The 18,791-nt window shown below is 59.5% G+C and overlaps 2 protein-coding genes across 4 annotated transcripts in view; both read left to right on the forward strand.

Annotated features, from left to right (window-relative positions):
• The first annotated feature begins 4,610 nt into the window (after positions 1-4,610).
• On the forward strand, positions 4,611-8,797 carry CRIP1 (cysteine rich protein 1). Its single transcript, XM_049808436.1, has 5 exons — positions 4,611-4,746; positions 7,661-7,755; positions 7,847-7,904; positions 8,037-8,084; positions 8,441-8,797. Exons 1-4 carry the CDS (start codon positions 4,707-4,709, stop codon positions 8,075-8,077), a joined length of 234 nt encoding a protein of 77 aa, XP_049664393.1. The 5' UTR covers positions 4,611-4,706; the 3' UTR covers positions 8,078-8,084; positions 8,441-8,797.
• An 8,681-nt stretch (positions 8,798-17,478) lies between these two features.
• TEDC1 (tubulin epsilon and delta complex 1) overlaps positions 17,479-18,791 on the forward strand; it is a 76,998-nt gene continuing 75,685 nt past the window's right edge. For all 3 annotated transcript variants that reach the window (XM_049808133.1, XM_049808134.1, XM_049808135.1), the window contains exons 1-2: positions 17,479-17,623; positions 18,653-18,731. In XM_049808133.1, coding sequence (XP_049664090.1) covers positions 17,492-17,623; positions 18,653-18,731 — 211 coding nt within the window. In that variant the 5' untranslated portion in view covers positions 17,479-17,491. The remainder of the gene's footprint in view (positions 17,624-18,652; positions 18,732-18,791) is intronic.

Raw genomic sequence — 18,791 nt, forward strand, 5'->3', positions numbered from 1 at the left:
AGACCGTATGCAGGGAGACAGGGGGAGCGGTGCCTGGATGAAATTGGAGATTTTCCATGTAGCTGGGACTCGGAGGGGTTGGAGAGGCGGGTGAAGGCTACTGTGCTCTTCTGTCCCATGGATGGAAATCCCAGATGCATCCCTGGCGTGGCCCTGCATGGGCAGCCCCACGCTTTCCCGGCAGCGGGGCTCACCGCGTCCCCACCGCGTCCCTGTGCCGCGGAGCAGTGCCTCGCTGGGCCGGGAGCTGGCTCCGGGGCTCCCGTGTTTGTTTTTGCTCACACAGTGTAACATTAACCGCGTGATAATAATTCACGCCCTGGCTCTAGAGGTTGAGAACTGACCTGACAAGTGACTGCTGTGGGCAGCCAGCTGCCTTAACCGGGCTGGAAATGTTTTTACAGTTTCTGCTAGAAACAGCCGTGTGATCGCCCATGCCCACAGCAGGACAGACTCCGCACCGCATCCAGGAGGGCAGCGAGCACAGGTTTTGGCATGGCAGGGAGTATGTTACACAGGCTCAAACCATTCGGGGTTTTACAGCACCGGTGGCAGCGTGTTGGCGGGTGTGCTGGGCTCCCCTGCCAGCATCCCCCAGGGAGGCCCTTGCCGAGCCCCTTCTCCAAGCCCCCCGCTCCCGCATTGCCTTTCCCGCTGCCGTCCTGTTCCCAATTACCCCCAGCCGTCGGCCGCCTGTCAGCTTTATGAAGACGTACCCCAGAGTTTTTCCTGAGGGTGTAATTTGCCCTGACAGCCGCCTTCGTGCTGTTGTTTTCCCAGCCGGCCGGTAATGGGATTAGCCGCGTGTAAATCCGGAGATGATGGAAGGCGAGTGGGTGGGGGGGGCACGCCGGCCCCCCCTGCCGTGGGGTACCCCGTGCCGCTTTGTGGCGCCGGCATCTCGCGGGCCTTTTGATGGGATCACACGTCTGGCAGCTCCCTCCCCAGCCTCTGCTGGGCTTTTTTTGAGCCACCCTATAATTTTCTTGTCAAATTAGAGTCCCTTGCTGAGCTGGGTAGGGCATATTTTACAACAAATCATCTTGGCTGAGCGGGCCTTTGACTTGCATGAGTGTGGGCTGAAATATGGCCGGGGAGGCAGATTTTGCAGGACTGGCGGTTGTGTGAGTGCTGGGAAAACGCTGGGTGCCACCAGCCCGCGGGTCGTGCCTTCACCGGTGCATCGTCTCCCTGCTGTGCAAGCGTGCGGGGGGGCTGTGATGTGAGAAGCGTGGGACCCCCTGCCCCACTCCAGTGATGGGAGGGCAGGAGGAGAGCCGGGAGCTGCTGCCCTGGCAGATGGGCTGGTTTGCTACGCGGAAATAGCTGTTTTTTTCTTGCTGTGTTAGCAAAACAAACCCAAATTGGCTTATATTACCCGCCCTGCCTGCTAAAATGCCGGTGACTTTTCCAGTCATTAATTGCCAGGGGCCAAGTTGCTCGAGGGGAATATTTGGGCAGGCAGCATCTGTCCACAGCTCTGGCATGCCCAGGAGCTCTTGCCTTGCAACCCTACCCCAAGAGCTTGGGAAACTTTTGGGGGGCCCTTGGGGGCTCCGAGGACCTTGCACAAAATATTCCACAGACAGACCTAGGGAGCTGGTGCTGGCTCTTGCCGGCACTCGCTAAGGGACCAGGGAGGGGACCCTGGCCATAACAACGCCACCCAAACAAACAAACGGGACAGCCCAGGCTTTTCCAAGGACGGTTGCTATGCCATCAGGGAGCGTGGGCGCCTGATGCTCTGGGATGGAGCCTCACCCACAGATTCCTAACAGAGGGCACAGCTGAGGCATGCTCTGCTCTAATGGTTAAATTAGCTGGAACAAGGCCTCCAGATAAGATAATGCTGTGGTTTGCTGAGGAGGCTGTTCTCTGTTGGTGTTGGCAGTGTTGTTTCCCTGGCGGGCTATGAACCTTGCTTTGAAGCGGTGCTTGGGCTGGGACCTGGCTTTGCTGAAAACACCACCCCTGCCCCTCTCCTGCTGCTCCCTGGAGCCGTCTCTGCCCAGCACCAGAGCTTGCCCACTGCCTGCCCTTGCCCGTGTCTGTGGGCACGGTGCCGTGGGCAGCGTCCCGCTGCAGAGGGACGAGCTGGCTGCTGCTCGCTGCTGCTCGCTGCTGCTCCAAAACAGCTTGCAGACAGTCATGGCATGGTTTTGGCTCCCGGGGAGGACCCTGGACAGGAGGAAGAGCGGTGACCCCAAATGTCGGGCTGCCGCAGCATTTCCAGCCAGCTCCCTCCAGCACGGGCCGGCAAGGGCTTGGTTTATTGCCCCGCTACGACACGCTGATGGGTTTCACACAGCAGCATTAGGAGTGTTTATGGACTTGCTCCCTGTAAAATGAGCAAGAGGCCATATCCCGCGGGCTCCCAAGGTGCTGCCGTGCTCCGGGAGCGCCTGTAGCCCTTCCTCCCTCTCTGCCAGATGGCTTTGCTGTGCTGCCCTGCTGCCGTGCGTGCCCACTGATGGATGAGATGAGAGCAGGGCAGTGGCCATGAGCAGGATGCGTGCACAGCCACAGTGGAGCATAGAAACTGGGGCTACTGACCCACGGCAACCTTCACCCCGAGACTGGCTCGCTGTAATTCCCATAGGTTTGCATGGCACACCATGCGCTGACTCTGTGCTTCGGCTCACCCCTTTGGAAAGCAGGCTGGGGGTAGCCCAAGGCGTACACCCCCCCGCAGCAGGGCTGGCCAGGCTAAATCAGGAGGCTGGGGAGATGTCTGCCGGGTGTAAAGCCCCACGCGGACAGGGCTGACAGAAAGCAGCGTGCGGCTTGGTGGTGCCTGCTTTGTGAGAGCTGCCACCGGTTTTGTGCCCGCTTTGTTGTGTGAACAGTCTCCAGCATGGGGACACCGTGGGGAGGGGGCGGCTGGGCTCTGCTTCAGCCGGGTCAGTCGGCGTGCGGTGCCGTGCGGGGGCACGGGCTGCCCTGGAGGAGACAGTTGTGTTCCCGCTGCAGGCTGGGCGGTCCGTGGGGACTGGCCCCAGGGCTGGGACAGCTGGAGGAGACCTGCAAGAGGCCAGTTTTCAACTGCCCGCTGGCATAAAACCTGCCTTAAAAGGGAGCACAGCTGAAGACAGCTGTCCTAGGCGGGCAGTGGCCTCAAAGCAGCCTGGCACCGTGTGGGAGGGGAAGCAGGGCCACCAGAGAGGGTAGAGGACATGCCCTGTCCCCCATATTTCATCAGGGTGCTGGCTGCACCCCGCATGATGCAGGGAGGGGGTCCTGGCCCAGGCAATGCAGCCGGGCGCTCATGGGGTGCTGCGGCTCGGTGCAGGGGGACGTGGCGTGGCTGAAATATAGTGTTTGCATGTGTGTGGTGTCTCGGGGTGGGAAGGACGGGGAGCAGGCAGGGTGGAGGCAGCAGCCCTTGCAGGACTCAGCTCTCCTCCCATGCTGTAAGACACTGTCTCAGCGTGACTCATTCCTTAGCCGGGAGCGGGCTTCCCAGCGACGTCCCTGCCAGCGCCGGCTGCTGACCACGCTGCTGAGTCCAGCAATGGCCTTGCAGCAGCGTGCCAGAGGGGCTCCCCAGCCTGCGGTGGGGCTGCCGGCCGGCGGGGTGAGCCCAGGCCCACGGGCAGCAGCGGGGAGCAGGAGCGGGACAAGGGCTCTGGCTGAGAAGGGAGGCTGGAGCCAGGCTGGGTCGTAAAGCAATCCCAGCTGAACCATGAACTGTGCCTCCAGGCACAGCTTGCGGCCTCTCCTTCTGCACCCACGGGTGGGCTCCGGTGTCAACAGGGCCCTCTTTGTGCTGGCAGGGGGGCGAGGGGTGCCCTGCATTTCGGAAGGCAGACACTAGGCGTCCTGGCGCTGGGTTTCACAAGCCTTCATGACCTTTGCAGCACAGCAACATGCCCTGGGGAGGATTGTTTCATGCAAAACAGACCTTTGGATAGGCTTTTCATTTCCTTCGCAGCCAAGCTCAAAGGAACAGCGAGTCCTCGCTCCTAATAAAATGACAACAGTCAGTAATGCAGATGGGCTGGCTCTCTGTGGTGAGCAGAGCCCTGTCCCACACCCACACCATTCCTGAGGTCCTGCAAGAGGGGGTTACAGCTCCATCCCGCTTCATCTCATACCCCAAACTTCCTCGCAGGCGGGAGATGCTGCCCGAGGGTTGACTTTTACACTGCCTCTGTGCTCGGAGGGGGTTAGCCCTGGTGGTCAGCACCCCATGAATCTTTATCTGGGAGCGTGGTGAATTGACAGATGCCGATCGCACCTCCGGCCTCGCTCGGAGCGGGGCTCTCGGCCACCCGCACAGCAGAAGCGCGGGCAGGGAGCCAGGGTGCAGCGATTAGGGGTGCAGAGGGGGCCGGGCTGCAGAGCGGGGGGCGTGCAGGGGGCGCGGGGGGCACAGTGGATGTAGGGGGTGCAAGGGTGCAACCGGTGTAGGGGCTGCAGGAGGCAAAGGGTGAAAGGGCTGTGGGTTGCAGGGGGTGTAGGGCTGCGAGGCCTGCGGGATGCGAGGGGTGCAAGGCCCCGTCCTGGGAGCCCCGGCAGGGCTGTGCCCCGGGCGGCTGCCTCCAGCTGCGGGCGGGGCCGCACATCTGGGCGGGGCGGGGCGGGGCGGGGCGGGGCGGGGCGGCGGGGCAGTGACTCCGGCGGGGCCGGCGCGGAGCATCCCACAGCCGGTGCGAGCGGCGAGCCGAGCCGAGCCGAGCCGGACCAAACCGAGCCGAGCCGACACCATGCCCAAGTGCCCCCGCTGCCAGAAGGAGGTCTACTTCGGTAAGGGCTTCCCGCTCCCTCCCCGGCCCCCCCCAGCCCGCGGGGACCGCAGAGCTGTCGGGCTCCTTAAGCCGGGGTGCCCCGGTGCTGCACCCTGCCGAATTTCAGGTCGCCGGGGCACCCCGGTGCTTACAGGTCCCTGTGCACCCCGGCGCCGCTGGTCCTGGGTGGCCCCACGTTGCGTGCCCCAGCGATGCAAATTCTTGGGGCGCCCCAAAGTTGCGTAGCCCTGCGCTGTGGGTCCCCGGGGTTCCCTGGGTGGGTGGCCCTATAAATCCACCCAAGGAGGCGTCTCGCTGCAGGGTGCGGGCTTGCGGTGGGTACCGCCGGCCTGCAGACGAGGCCACGGCACGGCATGGGAGCTCAGCCCTATTTCCTTCCCAGCATCGCCCCTGCCACTTTGGAGCCCAAAGGCCTGGCTGGTGCAACCCGCTGCTCTGAAAGCCTGGGTGGGCAAGCAAGCACCTTCCCAAGGGCAAATCCTGCCCTGGAGCACGTTTGTGGGTCAGCGGGTTGACCGCATGTTGTCCTGTGTGGTTCAGCACAGCAAGATGACAGTCCTGGGTTGTTATTTTTAAGCCGCCGTTGCAGGCTAGCCACAAAGTTTGTTGGGCTGCTGTCTGCTGCTCGGCTTCAGGCAGATGTCCTCTCTCTGAGCCGGGGTGCTGAAGCTTCAGGTTCCTGCCTCTTCTGGTGCCGTGGTCCTGCTGTCCTGCCCGAGGATATTTGAGGGGGTTTGAGCCTCTCACCCAGCGGGCAGCAGCTGCTGGAGCAGGCAGGTTCCAGCTGCCAGACCTCCCCACTTCCCTGGTTTAGCTGACGTTGAGGGGGTTTGCTGTGAGCAGCTTATATGCACTCCCCACTTTTTCATTTACTATGGGTGAGGGATCTGAGGCCCGAGTGCCGTCACTGACTTCTGCGCTCGCTGCCTTATTTCTGCTCTGCTTGTGTGTGTGCCCCAACTTCTACTTCTGCTCTGCCCAAGAAATCGGAGGCTCAAACACAGGGGCTGCTCTCCCTGCCAAACAGCCGTGTCCGTTTTAGTGATGCCCACCCTGGGGAGGTGTGCTGGGGCTGGCACGGCTGCTGTCAGGAGGGCTGCTGGCTGGGGATGTGGCTCTGGCGATTGGGGAACATCTCTGCCTAAACTTCAACTCACTGCTTGCAGCTGGGGTTTGAGCTGGGATTTTGGCACAATACAGTCTGTGGCTCCCCACTGCAGCCAAGGGTGCTGGGGTACCTCATTTACCCATGTGGCTTGATACTAGGAGCTACCAAGGGGCTGGTCTCATTGTCTGCCTTTTATGTGTCCCTGCGGATCTGCTTTGATCCCAGTTGGTGTAAGCTGGGTTTGCCGTGCTCGCAGGTGCAGCCGTTGGAGGCGCCGGGACGGGGCCATTTGACCAAGGAGGGGTTTGGCCCTGTGCTTATCAGGCTGTTCTTATGAAACCATCTCTGTTGATGCAGAGGCTGAGGAAGGTTGAAAAGCTGCTGGAGGACAGAGCTCGCTGCTTAATTTCTGTCTCTGGAGATAAGAAGCGCTGAGGCAGAGCAAGCCCTGCTCCAGGGCACCCTGGGCTCTCGGAGCCTGGCGGTCCTGCTCAGGTGTGCCTCGGGCTGCTTTTGGCCAAATCCTGTTTGTAGAGCGTGGGGGTGAGGAGGAGATGATGCCAAGAGGGATCATGGGGATGATGGGGTTTGTAGGGCCACCACCAGCTTTCTGGGGAAATCTCACCTGTGTGGCTGAGAGCCAGCGGGGCCCTGCTGCAGCAAGGCTTGGCAGAGCTCCTGCCCGAGTGCTGGTGCAAATGTTTGTGTAAGAGGTGGCGAGGCTGAGCTCTTTCCAGAAACCCTTTGATGGGAGGGCCCTGCCGCAGGCCAGGATCTCCTGGATCTGCCCCGGGGAAGGACGCTGTGGCCCCTGCGAGGCTGCGGGCATAGGAGGCTCTTTGTGCCACTGGGTGATGGCAGCGGGGCTGCCTCGTGACATTTGGGTGCTGCCCCCGCTGCCACCTCTGCAGCTGCCGGCTCGCTCCTTGCATAAGCTGTTGTGGGCATATTTGGACTCCAAAGAAGAGGCACTGCAAGCTGCCGAGGCCCCCCCGGGGCACGCGCTGCCAGCAGTGGCTCAGTCCCATTGCTCGACCTCCTTTTGCAGGCATGGGGAGAGTACTCAGACCTGGCTCTGGCGGGGTTCCTGTGGAAAGCTCTGCTTTATCACTTAAATCCCCAGGAGTGCAGCTGCCAATACGAAGAGCACATGTGTCTGCAGAAAATACCCTCCTCCCCCGCTGTGCCGCAACTAAAAGCCACCCTGTGTTTCCCCCTCTCTCTGTAAACATGTCCTGACTACAGCAAACAGCATGTTGTTCCCCCCGCAGCCGCCTGAAACTCAGCCAAGCTCCAGCCCCTCTCTGGTTTGCCGTGGTGCATGCAGAATTGGAGCTGTGGCCAGAGTGCTGGTGGCTGGAGGGGACTGATTTGTGTTGGCAGGGCGTGACGATGGCTTTTTCTCCCCGGTCCTCACTAGCATCCCCCCTTTGCCCCTGCCTGATTGCTTGGGCTCCAGCTGGCTGGGGAGAAATTCATCCCCTTGCAGGCTGATGTTGGAAGGGGGGAGATCCCCAAATCTTTGGAAGTTGGATAGAAGTCAGTCGATCCGCATGGATGCAGTGAAGTTCACTCTGGGCATGGCACTACTGTTTCGGATCCAGGTACCTGGAGGTGCATGGCAACGTGTGCACACAGCAAGCACCTGGGTTTGAGACACGGTGCCCTCTGTCCTGGACAAATAGACTTGAGAAAATGCCCCAGAATGTCCTTCCTAGGGCTGGTGACAGGGAGGCCAACCTGCCAAAAATGACTTGTTGTGCCTGTTCGGTGCCTTAACTAATCCATCTCCTCTCCGTGGCAGCTGAGAAGGTGACTTCTCTGGGGAAGGACTGGCACCGGCCCTGCTTGAGATGCGAGAAGTGTAACAAGACCCTGACATCTGGAGGCCATGCAGAGGTGAGGTTTGCTGCCCAAGAGGTCCCTGTGGGATGGGGAGAGATGGAGCTGAAGGGTGGTCAGGGCTGATGCTCTTTCTCTCTCCCTGCAGCACGATGGCAAGCCGTACTGCAACCACCCCTGCTATGCTGCCTTGTTTGGGCCCAAAGGTAGGGGCTGCTGTGGCTGGGGTAATGGGAGGGAGAAGAAGGGGGCTCGGGGCTCCCATTTCTCAGTGAGGTGCGTCCCTCAGTGCACTCACTGTCCCTGACAATGCTCACCCTGCTCTGTCTCTCTTCCAGGGTTCGGCCGGGGAGGAGCTGAGAGCCACACGTTCAAGTAAACCTCAGGTTGGTGCCTCCCCTCGGAGCTCCCCTCCTGCCTCCAGCTCCATGGGCTGGCTGGGGCTGTCCCCCCCCCCCGGGAAGCGGGGAAGGCAGGCGCACCGCGGCATCCCTCCGGGTGGCTGTGACTCCCAACCCTCGCGCCGGTGCTCGGGAGCAACCTGCTGGGTGCCAGCTCCTCCTCTCCACCAGCCCCAAGCGACCGTCAGCACCCGCTTAGCTCCGGCAGCAGACGCCAAAGGCTTTTGTTTTGTGGCCTGTCGGCAAAGACGGGCTCTGTCCCGGAGCACCGTTGTCCCTGGGATGTCTCTGCTCCCAGGCCAGCCTGACTTCATCCACTCCTCTCTTCCATCCCTCTCCAGGTCTGACGGCCAGGGTTCCCAGCACGGCCCGAAGACAGCACAAACGCACTGCGACAGACATGCATTTTTGTTTTTAATTCACTCTGTACTAGACTAGCACGTTAAAAGCAATAGGTAACCAAGGCTGGGGCTGGTGTGGAGAGGGACTCTGCTCCAGATGGAGCGCTGCCAGGGTGGGGGCGTTGGGACGCCCTGCCGGATAGGAAATTTGGCCGGTATTGCTGAAGGCCGCCTGGAGAGGAGACCGCACCCTTCCAGCTAAAACCCAGCTCTGCTTCTGGCACCCAGCTCTCGTGGCTGGGCCCACAGTTGTATTTTCAGTCTTTAATAAACCCAGACCGAAAGATGCTTCCCCCATGTAGCAGCTGTACTCTCTGTAACAGGGGTCCCGCGGGACTTGCTTGCAAAGTGCTTTTCGCTCATTTCAGCACCTCGTGTGGCCTCTGGATCGAGCCCCACGCCGTGTGACGGCTCCGTGTGCTTTTGCTCCCGGCGTGTGTGGGGTCCTGCCTTTGGCTGCCCACCCCAGGGGCTGCCTGAGTCCTCGGGGGTGAGAGCAGCCCCTGGGTGCTGTGGGCACTGGGGACGAGCGTGCCCCAAGGGAAGGGGTGGTGGGTGTCGTGCCGGTGCTTGTCCAGGGTTGGGGTTTCCCTGGGCTCAGGGGGAAGGTCTTACTTCACCCACAGCCTCACTGGGTCCGTGTCGTGACATTTGCAGAAGCCTAGAGTGTGGTGGCTCCCACCATGAGCCACCTCTTGTTGCTTGCGGCTGTCACAGGATTAAAGCAGAGGCACGCAGTGCTGCTGGACCAGGGTCTGAGACTGCTGACCTGAAGTCTCTGCGGCACTCAACATCTTCCTGGCCATGTCCCAGCCCCTGGCAGTGCCTGCTGGAAAGCCATGCCTGTGGGCAGCCCCCGGCTCTTTGCTGCTGGATCTGAGATGGCACTTGGCAGCCCTCGACTGGGGCAGAGAGGTGTCTTGCTGGGAAGCGTCTGACTGTCACATCAGGAAAACCTCGTGTTTGCTGCTTTTGCTCTGAGCAGCCATACGAAAAGGCCAAATAAGGCAGAGGTTATGGGCAAGGCAGAGCCAGCCTCCCTTGGTAGGGAAAGCAAAGGTGCAGTATTACAAAGCAAGAGTTGGCTCGCAAGCACTTTGCTCTTTTGTATTTCAGCCTCTTTGCCCTGCTGGAAGAACAGCACTGACAGATGCAAAAGATGTCGACTCGAGGGATGTTTCTAGAATGGTTTCTTAACCATGTCTTTCCCTAACCTGAACCACCCCATTTACATATTCAGAGATACTTCAAAACACACTGGGATATTTTTGTCTACATTTTATGCATGCATTTCCTTAGAGACTGCTCTGCATCTTACTGACACACCAGCCTTCCTGGGACTTGGCCAAAACCCTCAGGGGTCAGAGGTACATGTCCAATGTCAAAATCTTTGGTGTCAAAAGCAGCCTGATCTGATAAGCATCTTAAAACTTCCCGTGTGCTTGATGCCAAAAGGCTCTGCACCCACTAGGTGTGCTTTGGTGGGACAAACTTGACCAGCGGGCACTGCCTCGCCTCCCACCCAGTTAGCGTAACAAACACGGGCATCTGTGTCAAAGGCAAACCCTGGCTATTGCTGTTCAGCCACTACCATGTCTCCCAGCCAGCCAGAGTTTGTAAGGCCCCCCCTTGCCCTCCCATTCCCACCGCTGGCCTTGTCAGCAGCCTTCCAGGGGTGCCAGCACCCACAGCTCCTGGTCAGTGAGACATGGTCCTGCTCTGCACCACCGCTGGCACCCAGCCCACCCCTGGGGCACTGGGATGTGGCTTTCCTCTGTGAATGGGGCTTCAAAGCAACCTAGTGATATAATCTCGGCAGCCTTGAGTGTGCCAGTGAGATAGTGTTTACCCTCAACATTAAAAATAACGGCAAACACAAGCCTCCTCATCCTCTGGGCTTGTGTGAGTCCAGCTGGGAAAGGGACCCATGAATTGGGCTCCTGCTCTTTCCCAACAGGGACCTGCACCAAAACATTTCAGGAGCAGCCAATTCCAGGAGCAAGGGGCCAGGCTAGAATGGATGAGCAGGGAACCAGTGAGCGGTATGGAAAAATAAGTGCTGCCTGGGGAAAGACTGGGGTGATCCAGCCCTCCAGCCGAAAGCCCTTTCCGAGAGCAGCGGCCGCAGCTGGGGCAGCAGGCAGCATGTTGCTCTTTGCAGTGTGCTGCCCCAGGCTGCTGTTTGCTTCGGTCCCTGCCAACTGATTTGCGATTTGCGGTGTAGGTGTGGTGGCTGGGGACAGCTCTCCCCGCCCTGGGTGCATGGAGGGATGCAGGAACTGTGCAAGGTCTGCGCAGCCTCGGGAAACCTGCAAAGAAGCTAAGCCTGATCCCGCAGCTGCCTCACTCTGTGCTGTGCGTGGTGGGGTTTAAAAACTGGGGGTCCCTCAAGCAAGCTCTGGGGACAAGTCCTTGGGTATTGATTCCCAAATAGCTCCGAGCATCCTATTGCTCTGCCTGCCCTGCAATAGGCACTCCCATTGAGATGGCGTTTAGCCCCAGGTAGCTGTCAGGATACTCCTCTCCGAGTGCTGTGCTTATTTGTACGAGTCAAGCTCTCCGCCTGCTCCAGCCTTGATGCCGTGAGGCTGGGCAGTTCAGGAGCAGGTCACATCCTCAAGGAGCCTTGGTCAAAGAAAATACATGATAAATTGATTTTTTAAAAACTCGCTTCGGTCTTTGGAGAGGAAGCAGAAACAGCTGTATTGCATTTGGATAGGAAATCCGTGCCCGAGCCAGGCTCTCCCCTGTGATGCGCAGTGAGGTTCAGCAGCGGCCGGCGCACCAGGGAGGTGGGCTGTCAGCAGACACAATCTTTTCTCCATTTAATGGTAAATCTGCGTGGCCTGGAGCATGATCTGCGCAGAGAGGCAGCAGTGTGGCTTCCAGCGCAACTTGTCTGTGGTGCTCTCGGCTCTGAGCCCCAGCAGGACCTGGGAACGGGCAGAGACGGTCCCTTCCCTCCCAGTGCGGCGATGCCCTGGCTGTGCTACTCCTGCAACAGAGGAGATGGTGAGAGCAGGATGCTCAGGGCAAATCCCAGCTTTTGGGGGGGGAGCAGCCAAGGGATGCTGGCTCAGCGTGCCCCACCAGCTGCTCCCACCACTCTTGAGGCAGAGAGGAGACCCTTGGGAGGTGGCTGGCAGCTCCCATGTCCCACCTGGTCACCAGCCAGCAGCCATAGGGATATTGCTGCCATTGCAGGTGGGGTCAGGGCACAGAGCCCCAAGGTGCCCATCTGGGACAGCAAAAGGTGTTGGGTGATCTCCAGCCTGGTGATGCCCAGCACAAAGGTCCCATGCTTTGGTGACCTGAAACACCACCGTTGCTGACTCCAGAAGGAGCTGTGCTTCCTCTGCCATTATTTCGGAAGCTTGGGCTGAGATCAGTGAACTTTGTGGATTACATGGTGATGGTTGCTAGAAACACTATATCACTGTGACAAAAAAACCAAACAACATCACCCATTCCTCTGGCAGCTGGGTGTGGGCGAGACCCAACACCCTGGGTAGGGAAGCAGAAGAGGTTTTGGCAAGGGACAGGAAACAGGACGGGTTCAGAAACTAAACTGCTGTTGTTCCCCACCCCAGCTCTGCGGCTTTCTGTACAGAAGAAAAAAGGAGAGGGAGGCAGAAGGGGGGCTGGGGGGTCCTTTAGCTGATCTGTAAGAGGTGGGGGTGTTGCTTCAGCTGTTGCTTCAGTGAAGACAGCATGCAGGCAAGAGGGGCTGGTGTGGGGCGCCTGGCCCTGTGTCTTCCTCCCAGCACAGATGGGACAGACCTTAATCTGAAGCAGGGGACAGATGTGTCCCCGAGCCCGCAGGTGACAAGGGGGATGGCTTAGGTTGGAAGCCTTACAGCAGGGTACTGCCCTCGGCATCGCTCCCTAGGGCTGTCCTTAGCGAAAGAAGCAGCCTGGGGACAGGGCTGTGTCCTGCCAGCATGGCTGCAGGAGCCAGCTGCAGCTCACATCTGGGCTAACATATGCTGGGGAGCTGGGGGGTCTGGTTCAGTGCTGCCTCACTCAGACGCTGGTGGGGCCACTGACCCTCCCTGGCCAGCTCAGATGGTGACACTGATGCGACATCTCTGGAGCAGTGATTTTACGTCTCATCTGTCCAGGCTCCAGCCCCTTGGGGGCAGAGCAGCCCTTGCTGCGCCGGTGAGGTCAGGCACCTGCCGTGGGGTGGCCAGCGGTTTATTTCGCTGCCGGTGTGTTTCTGCAAATAAAGCTGTGTCCTCTTCAGGGACAGGCAGGGTGCAGGCAGGGCAGGGAAGCGTGGCACAGGGGCTGCGGCTGCAGGGATTCCTGCTCTTTACTTCGTGGGGCTCAAGGGGATGAAGCTGGTTGGTAACTGGGTGGTAGCCAGCTGACTACCACTTCAGATATTTTTAAGGCTGATTTGTGTTAAGCTCAAAGAGCTCTTGTATCGTTTAGGTCAAGAAAGTGTCTGCCCATCTTCTAACACCTCAGAAATCTGCCTTCTTATCCAGGCAATGGTAAGAGGGACTGTGCAGCTGATCTCAGGCAGCAAGAGCTCTGCAAGCTTGTGTGGTGAGCTGAGACTTCCTGGCCCAGCTCTGCAAAGCAGCAGGTTGGGGAAGCCCCATCCCACCAGCGGAAACAGCTTTGCAGAGGTGGCAAAGAGGGGGTCAAACCTCATTCCTGATGGGGAACAACATCCCCAGCAAATACTGAAGCAGCAGAAGATACTGAAGCCAGAAGGGGTCTGGGTAAGGGAGATGGCCAGGGACAAAATGAGAAGCAGAGGAGACCATGAATGATGGTACTGGAGACTGAGTTCTAATCAGGGAGCAAAGAGAGGAGAGGACGGGCTGTTCCGCCACCACCCCGTCCCCAGCGCTGTCAATCCAGTGTTGGAGAGGAGCTGGGTGCAAAGAGCCCTGGCAACACTTGCCAGGTCCAGGGTGGCTTTCCCCAGCAAGGAGCCTGAGAAGAAAAGTTGGCATCAGGCACTAGAGCTGCATTTTACTGTCACGCCTCTTGTGTTATTTTCAAGGTGTAAGAGCTTCACACCAAAGCCTGTCTTTCTTTGGTGAGTCTTGGGTTAAAGACCCAGAGAGGGAGAGGGCAGAGGGAGTTTCCCTCAGTGCAGAGGAACATCAACAACTTGGCTATTTAAGTAAAAAGGAAAGGACGAAACTCCTGAGAACAGAGAATTGCAAGATGTCAGATCTTCTTTTTCTAATCCATCCCAATTCACTTATCATACTGAAAGTGCAGACCCTGCATCAGAGGGCCGAAACGCCAACGCCTATCGTAAGCATCCAACTGCTGGGAGCTGACCTTGAATAATTCACTGTGTCCAGGAAAACCTGCACTAGATTATTTGTGCAGCCATTACGGTCCCTCTTGGGGACCCAGTGATCTGTAACTGTTACGTGATGCAACTCAGTGTGTTAAATGTGTGCTAGCCATGCCAGTAATATCAGCACCCCTTGCAGCCACCAGTGAGGAGGGTGCCAGGCGGCAGCTCATTGCTGACAAGGAGATGCCTACTTGCAACCTGACGTGGCTGCTCTGAGTGTGCTGATGGCTGGACTACGACAGCAGAGATCCCAGGGTGGCTGGTCTGGAAGGCACCATCCTCTCCCTATCCAGGGCTGCTCGGCTGATGGAGATACGAGCACAGAAGTGATTCATCATCATCAGATGCTGGGGCTGCTCCACGCCCAGCAGGAGCTGTGATCCCTGAGCCTTCCCCAGGCGGTGTGGGGCCGAGCATCGCCGCAGGCCTGCCCTGCTACACAGGCGCTCTATGCTCACAGCCCCTCTGCTACTCTGCTCCTTCCTGCTGGCATGATGTTCACCCTGCTGCCAGGCTGTGCCTTTTCCTGCTTGGGTTAACCCGGCGTCCCAGCGAGGGAGAGAGTGCCTGTATAAAAGAGCCATGAGGCCTTTGGGAAGGAACTGGAAACATTTGCAGTAGGAAATAGTGCAGCCTGCCTGATCTGCTCAGGGTGTGAAATGCTACGACCACCCAGAGCCTCCCTTGCACAGGCAGAGAGAGCAGCTGCTCTCTGCTCTGATGTCTGCTCAGCAGCCACCGCTGCTGCGGGGAGGAGAGGCGTGCGGAGAGGAGCTCTGGCTGCCCCGAGCTGGCCCAGGAGTGTGGGAAGCACCGATGCACGACTCTGGGGCCTGGCTGGGAGACAGGCTGGCTCCTGCCTGCGCCTTTACGGGGATAAAAGCATTAAAAAAAAAAGAAAAAAGGCACAAAGGGGTTGTTTTCCCAGGAGGGGGGCTCACACCTTCCTCTTGGCACGGCTGGGCCGAGGTGGCATCAGGAAGCCGTGCTGCTGCTGGAGCGAGCAGAGATTGCCGTTATCACATACAATCTGCATGAGGCAATGGGATGCGGTCATCATCTCTGGCAACGGCCACAAACAGTGGGGCCGTCTGTGGTGACGGGTTGCCATGGCACAGGCACAAACAGGCACCCTCGGCCCCGCCTGAGTCACCCGGGACGGAAATGACCCCAGCTGACACATCGCGCCCAAAACGGGCGGCTGCGCGATATCACGTGAGCCCTAGGAACTGAGAGAGGGTGAAGTCCAGTGACCTCTCCCCAGGAGGAGCATCCCTGGCCTCTCAGCACCCGCCCGGACCTTCTCTTCCCGTTGTGGTCCCCACTGCCACGCTCGCTGCTGGGGCAACCCGCAGCTTGGCACTTCCCGAAAACTGCCTCGGTGCTCGGGCAGAGCTGGGGGGCCTGGAGGAGCAGCCAGGCGGGTCGAGCCAAGCTCTTGGAGGCTTCCGCTGGGCTCCTGCGACCTCACAGATGCAGGGGCAGTGCTCCTGTGGGCTGGCATCGCCATCCCTGCTGGGACAGCGTGCCAGGTCCATCACACCATCACCTCCTTTGTCTGTCCACAGCACAAGGTCCATCTCTGCGGCAGGAAACCATCGCCTTCCCATCGGCTTCTCTGGGAAAACCGCCCAGGCAGCCGGCAGAGCAGATAAGTGGGGCCTCACATGCCGGGACTGAGCCCCCGCCACGCCGTGCCGCGCCGGAGAGGCTGGGATTTGCTGCCTGGCGTCCGACTTGCCCGTGGCCGGGAGCCAACCCTCTGCAGCGCCAGGCGTCTTGTGTCAGCTGCGCCCACGGGGTTGCATGCCGGCGGAGCCGTGGGGCCGGGGACCAGGGGACGCTGGCCGGGAGGGCGGCCAGCCCAGCTCTGGGGCGCCATAGGGCTGGTCCGGCCAGCGGAATGGAGAGGTGGCACGGGGGGTTCCATGCCAGGTGATGATGCTCCCTGGCTGAGGACTGGCACCTTGGCCGGGGGACAGAAGCCTAGAGTGGGGGTGATGGGCAGGACCACCTACTGGTGCGTGCACGGTGCTGCTGGAGAGCCCTTGTCTCGGCAGCGGTAAAGCAGGCAGCTGCCCTGGGGAGGAAAGGCCTAGACAGAGGAATGTGTGTGGGGACAGGGATGGCTTTGAGCGGGGTTTATGGAGTGGTCAAGAAAACACAGGAAATTGGCTCCAGCTGAAGGTCCTCCTGCCTGGAGACTGCAGCAGGGACGGGAAAACAGACAAGCGATGTGTCATGGAGGGACCAGACAGCACCCGATAGCAGCAAGGTATGAAAAGCCAAGAAGGATGCCAAAGACAGCAGAGGATTATCCAGGTCTGATAAAGCTCTGGGCAATAAAAAAGGACTTTATGGGCTGTTGGGAACCAAAGGCAAGGAACCGTACGGAGATGCCAAACCTGTTAGGAAGGAGAGCAATGAAGCGGATAGAGATTGCTGAGCTAGAGCTGGACGAGGGATAAGGAAAAATGCTTTCCAGGCCATTAGGAAAGAAGGAGGATGTGAGACAACAGCTGCTACAGAAGATAGTTTAAAAATCCTTAAGCCTGGATAACTCACACCCAGGGGTCCTTTCAGGGCTGGCTGGAGCAGCAGCCAGGATCCGTGGGGCTGGGAGATCACTAGTGCTCGGCGTCGGAAAGGGCCGTGCTCCCCAGCACAGGGGTGGGAGGCAGGAGAGACAGCAACCAGAGGGGAAGAGTGCAAATGCAGTTCACGTTAGCACATGGGGCTTTGCCGAAGGTCTTGTTGGACCCGTGCGATTTCTCTCCTCGTTGTGAGCAGCCGTTTGGCTGCGAGAGGCCGTTCTGTAGCTGGAAGGAATTTCACGTGTTGTTTCATGGTGTTCAGATGTTGGAAAGAAAAAGGGAAAAGCATCATGCTAGATCCATAGATAGCACATTAAATGGGTTACGGACCGGGTAATTGGCCGAGAAACCATCGGTGGAAGTTTCGGGCAGGTCATACGTACAGGGGGATCCCTGCTGTGCTGGGGGAGCAGACCAGCCTCCCTGGCACGCACCGGCTGTGGTCCCACTGTACTGCCCGCAGTGGGAATCCGTCTCAGGGCCAGGTTTTGGCCATGTCAACCCCAGCCGAGAGGTGGACTTTTTCTCTCCGTGACTCAGGCTATCTCCCAAATGGCAGAACCGTTTCTACTCCCCCCCCCCCCCCACCCCTCCCCAAGGATTAATCTCCGGGATTGCTTCAGTTAAGAGTTTATAGGCCTGGGGACCCCGCTGAGCTGAGAGGAAGGCGGGAAGCCAGGGATGGAGCCGATCGATCCCCTGCTGCCAAACCCACGCGTTCTCCCGTCGGCCGAGAAGCGATTCCTTGCTCTGGCAGCAGCAGAGTCGTCAGTTTAGAAAGGCCTAAGCGGGGTTTTGCCCGGGGAGAAAGGCTCTGCGGGGCGGCCCGGCCGGGCGGCGCCCCACACGCGGCTCTGAGGCAGCGCCCCACGCGTGTCGCCCCCACGCGGCGCAGGGGCCGGCGCTGCAGTGCTCCCTCCCGGCGGCCAGGGGGCGCCGCCGCGGGCGGGCACAGCGGAAGGGTGCGGAGGGGGAGAGAGGAGAAGGGGGGGCTCCCCGCCGCACTGCGCATGCGCCCGCTGCCCGCCGGCAGAGGGCGGGAAGCGGCGGCGGCGGCGGAGAAGCGCGATGAGGCGGCAGGAGCGGCAGCCGGGCCGGGCGCTGCCGGGCGCTGTGGGAGCGCTGTGCCGGGCACTGCCGCCCCCCGCCCGGCCCGCCCCCGACACCCTGCGCCGCGCCAGGTTCGACCGGCCGCAGGCGGTGAGCGCGGGCCGCCGCGGGACACCCTTCGCCGGCGGCCTCCGCTGTTGACTGACGACCCCCGCCCCTTCATCCGCGCCTCCCCGGGGAGAGGAAGGGGGGCACAGGGACAGGGGCAGCCGCTCGGGGCCGGCCCGGGTGGGGGGACGTCTCTGTGGGCGGGCAGGGATCCCCGTGCGGGGCCGTGTCCCGGGTGGGGAGGGACGGGGACACCTGTGTGGGGCCAGGGCCTGGGGGGGGACGACGATGACAGGGCTTCTGTGTGGGCCCCAGCTGGCTTGTCTTAGGTGGCTCTGGACAAGCTCACTGCTCTTGAAAGGGTTTTATTTTGTGGTGGTTTTCACTCAAAGCGTGATATGTCACTGTGGTTTGCAGCTCCTTTCTAGTGTCGCCTGAGGTTTGCTTCCCTTTACACCGGCTTGGGTCTTTCTGCTTCAGGGCTTTACAGGGTGATGCTTGTGAGGCCTCCAGCTCACATGCAGGGTGCTCCGCTTGTTCAGTTAGCTATTTTAAGCGTTTTATGAGTGTTGACTGAAATTCCAGCTGTAAGGATCGCTGTCTCAGTTTGTCAGCGTGCTGTCCTTGTGTGGCCAAGCAATGCTTTTCGGTTCCAACTCATTGTGCGCTGCCTCTTCTTTGTGAGTGTTTGGTACTATCATGGTCAGATCTTTTCAGTGTCTTCAAGTGCTCGTTTGACTACGGGTGAGTTGTGCCATACGTGGTTATATCAGAGCAGATATTTTGGAAGCCGTGCGCCTGTATGCGTGTGCCTCAAAGTAGAAGTGCTGGGTCTTGCTCTACAACCAGCTTTAGTGGCCCTTCTCTTTCTGAGTGCACCTTGCTGTAGGTAGCGTTCATAAGGCAGCTAACATGTGAACCTGCCTGATTCAACAGTGTTGGCAGGATGCAGGTGTGCTCTTCCATGTGTAACAACTGATGCTCAGATATGGGTTTAATTACCTAATTTTAAGAGTAAAAATATGGCAGATATTTTGCCTGCTGATTCCCCCCCCCCTCTTTCTTTTGCAGAGCCTGGATTTCTGGAGGCTGCTCTACGCTCTTCTGAAACAAATCCATGGAGGCAAATGGACAGAGTCTGATGCCATAGGTAACCTAGTCAGTCTGGCTGACTGTATGATTTCCGTCTGTCCCAGGAAAGTAGTGGGAC

Source organism: Accipiter gentilis, chromosome 8 (genome assembly GCF_929443795.1).
Source record: "Accipiter gentilis chromosome 8, bAccGen1.1, whole genome shotgun sequence".
NCBI classification, from domain to species: Eukaryota; Metazoa; Chordata; class Aves; order Accipitriformes; family Accipitridae; genus Astur; species Astur gentilis.

Excerpts from the sequence above, each read along its gene's own strand:
- CRIP1 (XM_049808436.1), top strand. The coding sequence starts at position 4,707 with ATGCCCAAGTGCCCCCGCTGCCAGAAGGAGGTCTACTTCG. Across the intron at positions 4,747-7,660 it reads CCAGAAGGAGGTCTACTTCG|CTGAGAAGGTGACTTCTCTG; the intron begins GTAAGGGCTTCC and ends TCTCCGTGGCAG. Across the intron at positions 7,905-8,036 it reads TGCCTTGTTTGGGCCCAAAG|GGTTCGGCCGGGGAGGAGCT; the intron begins GTAGGGGCTGCT and ends TCTCTCTTCCAG.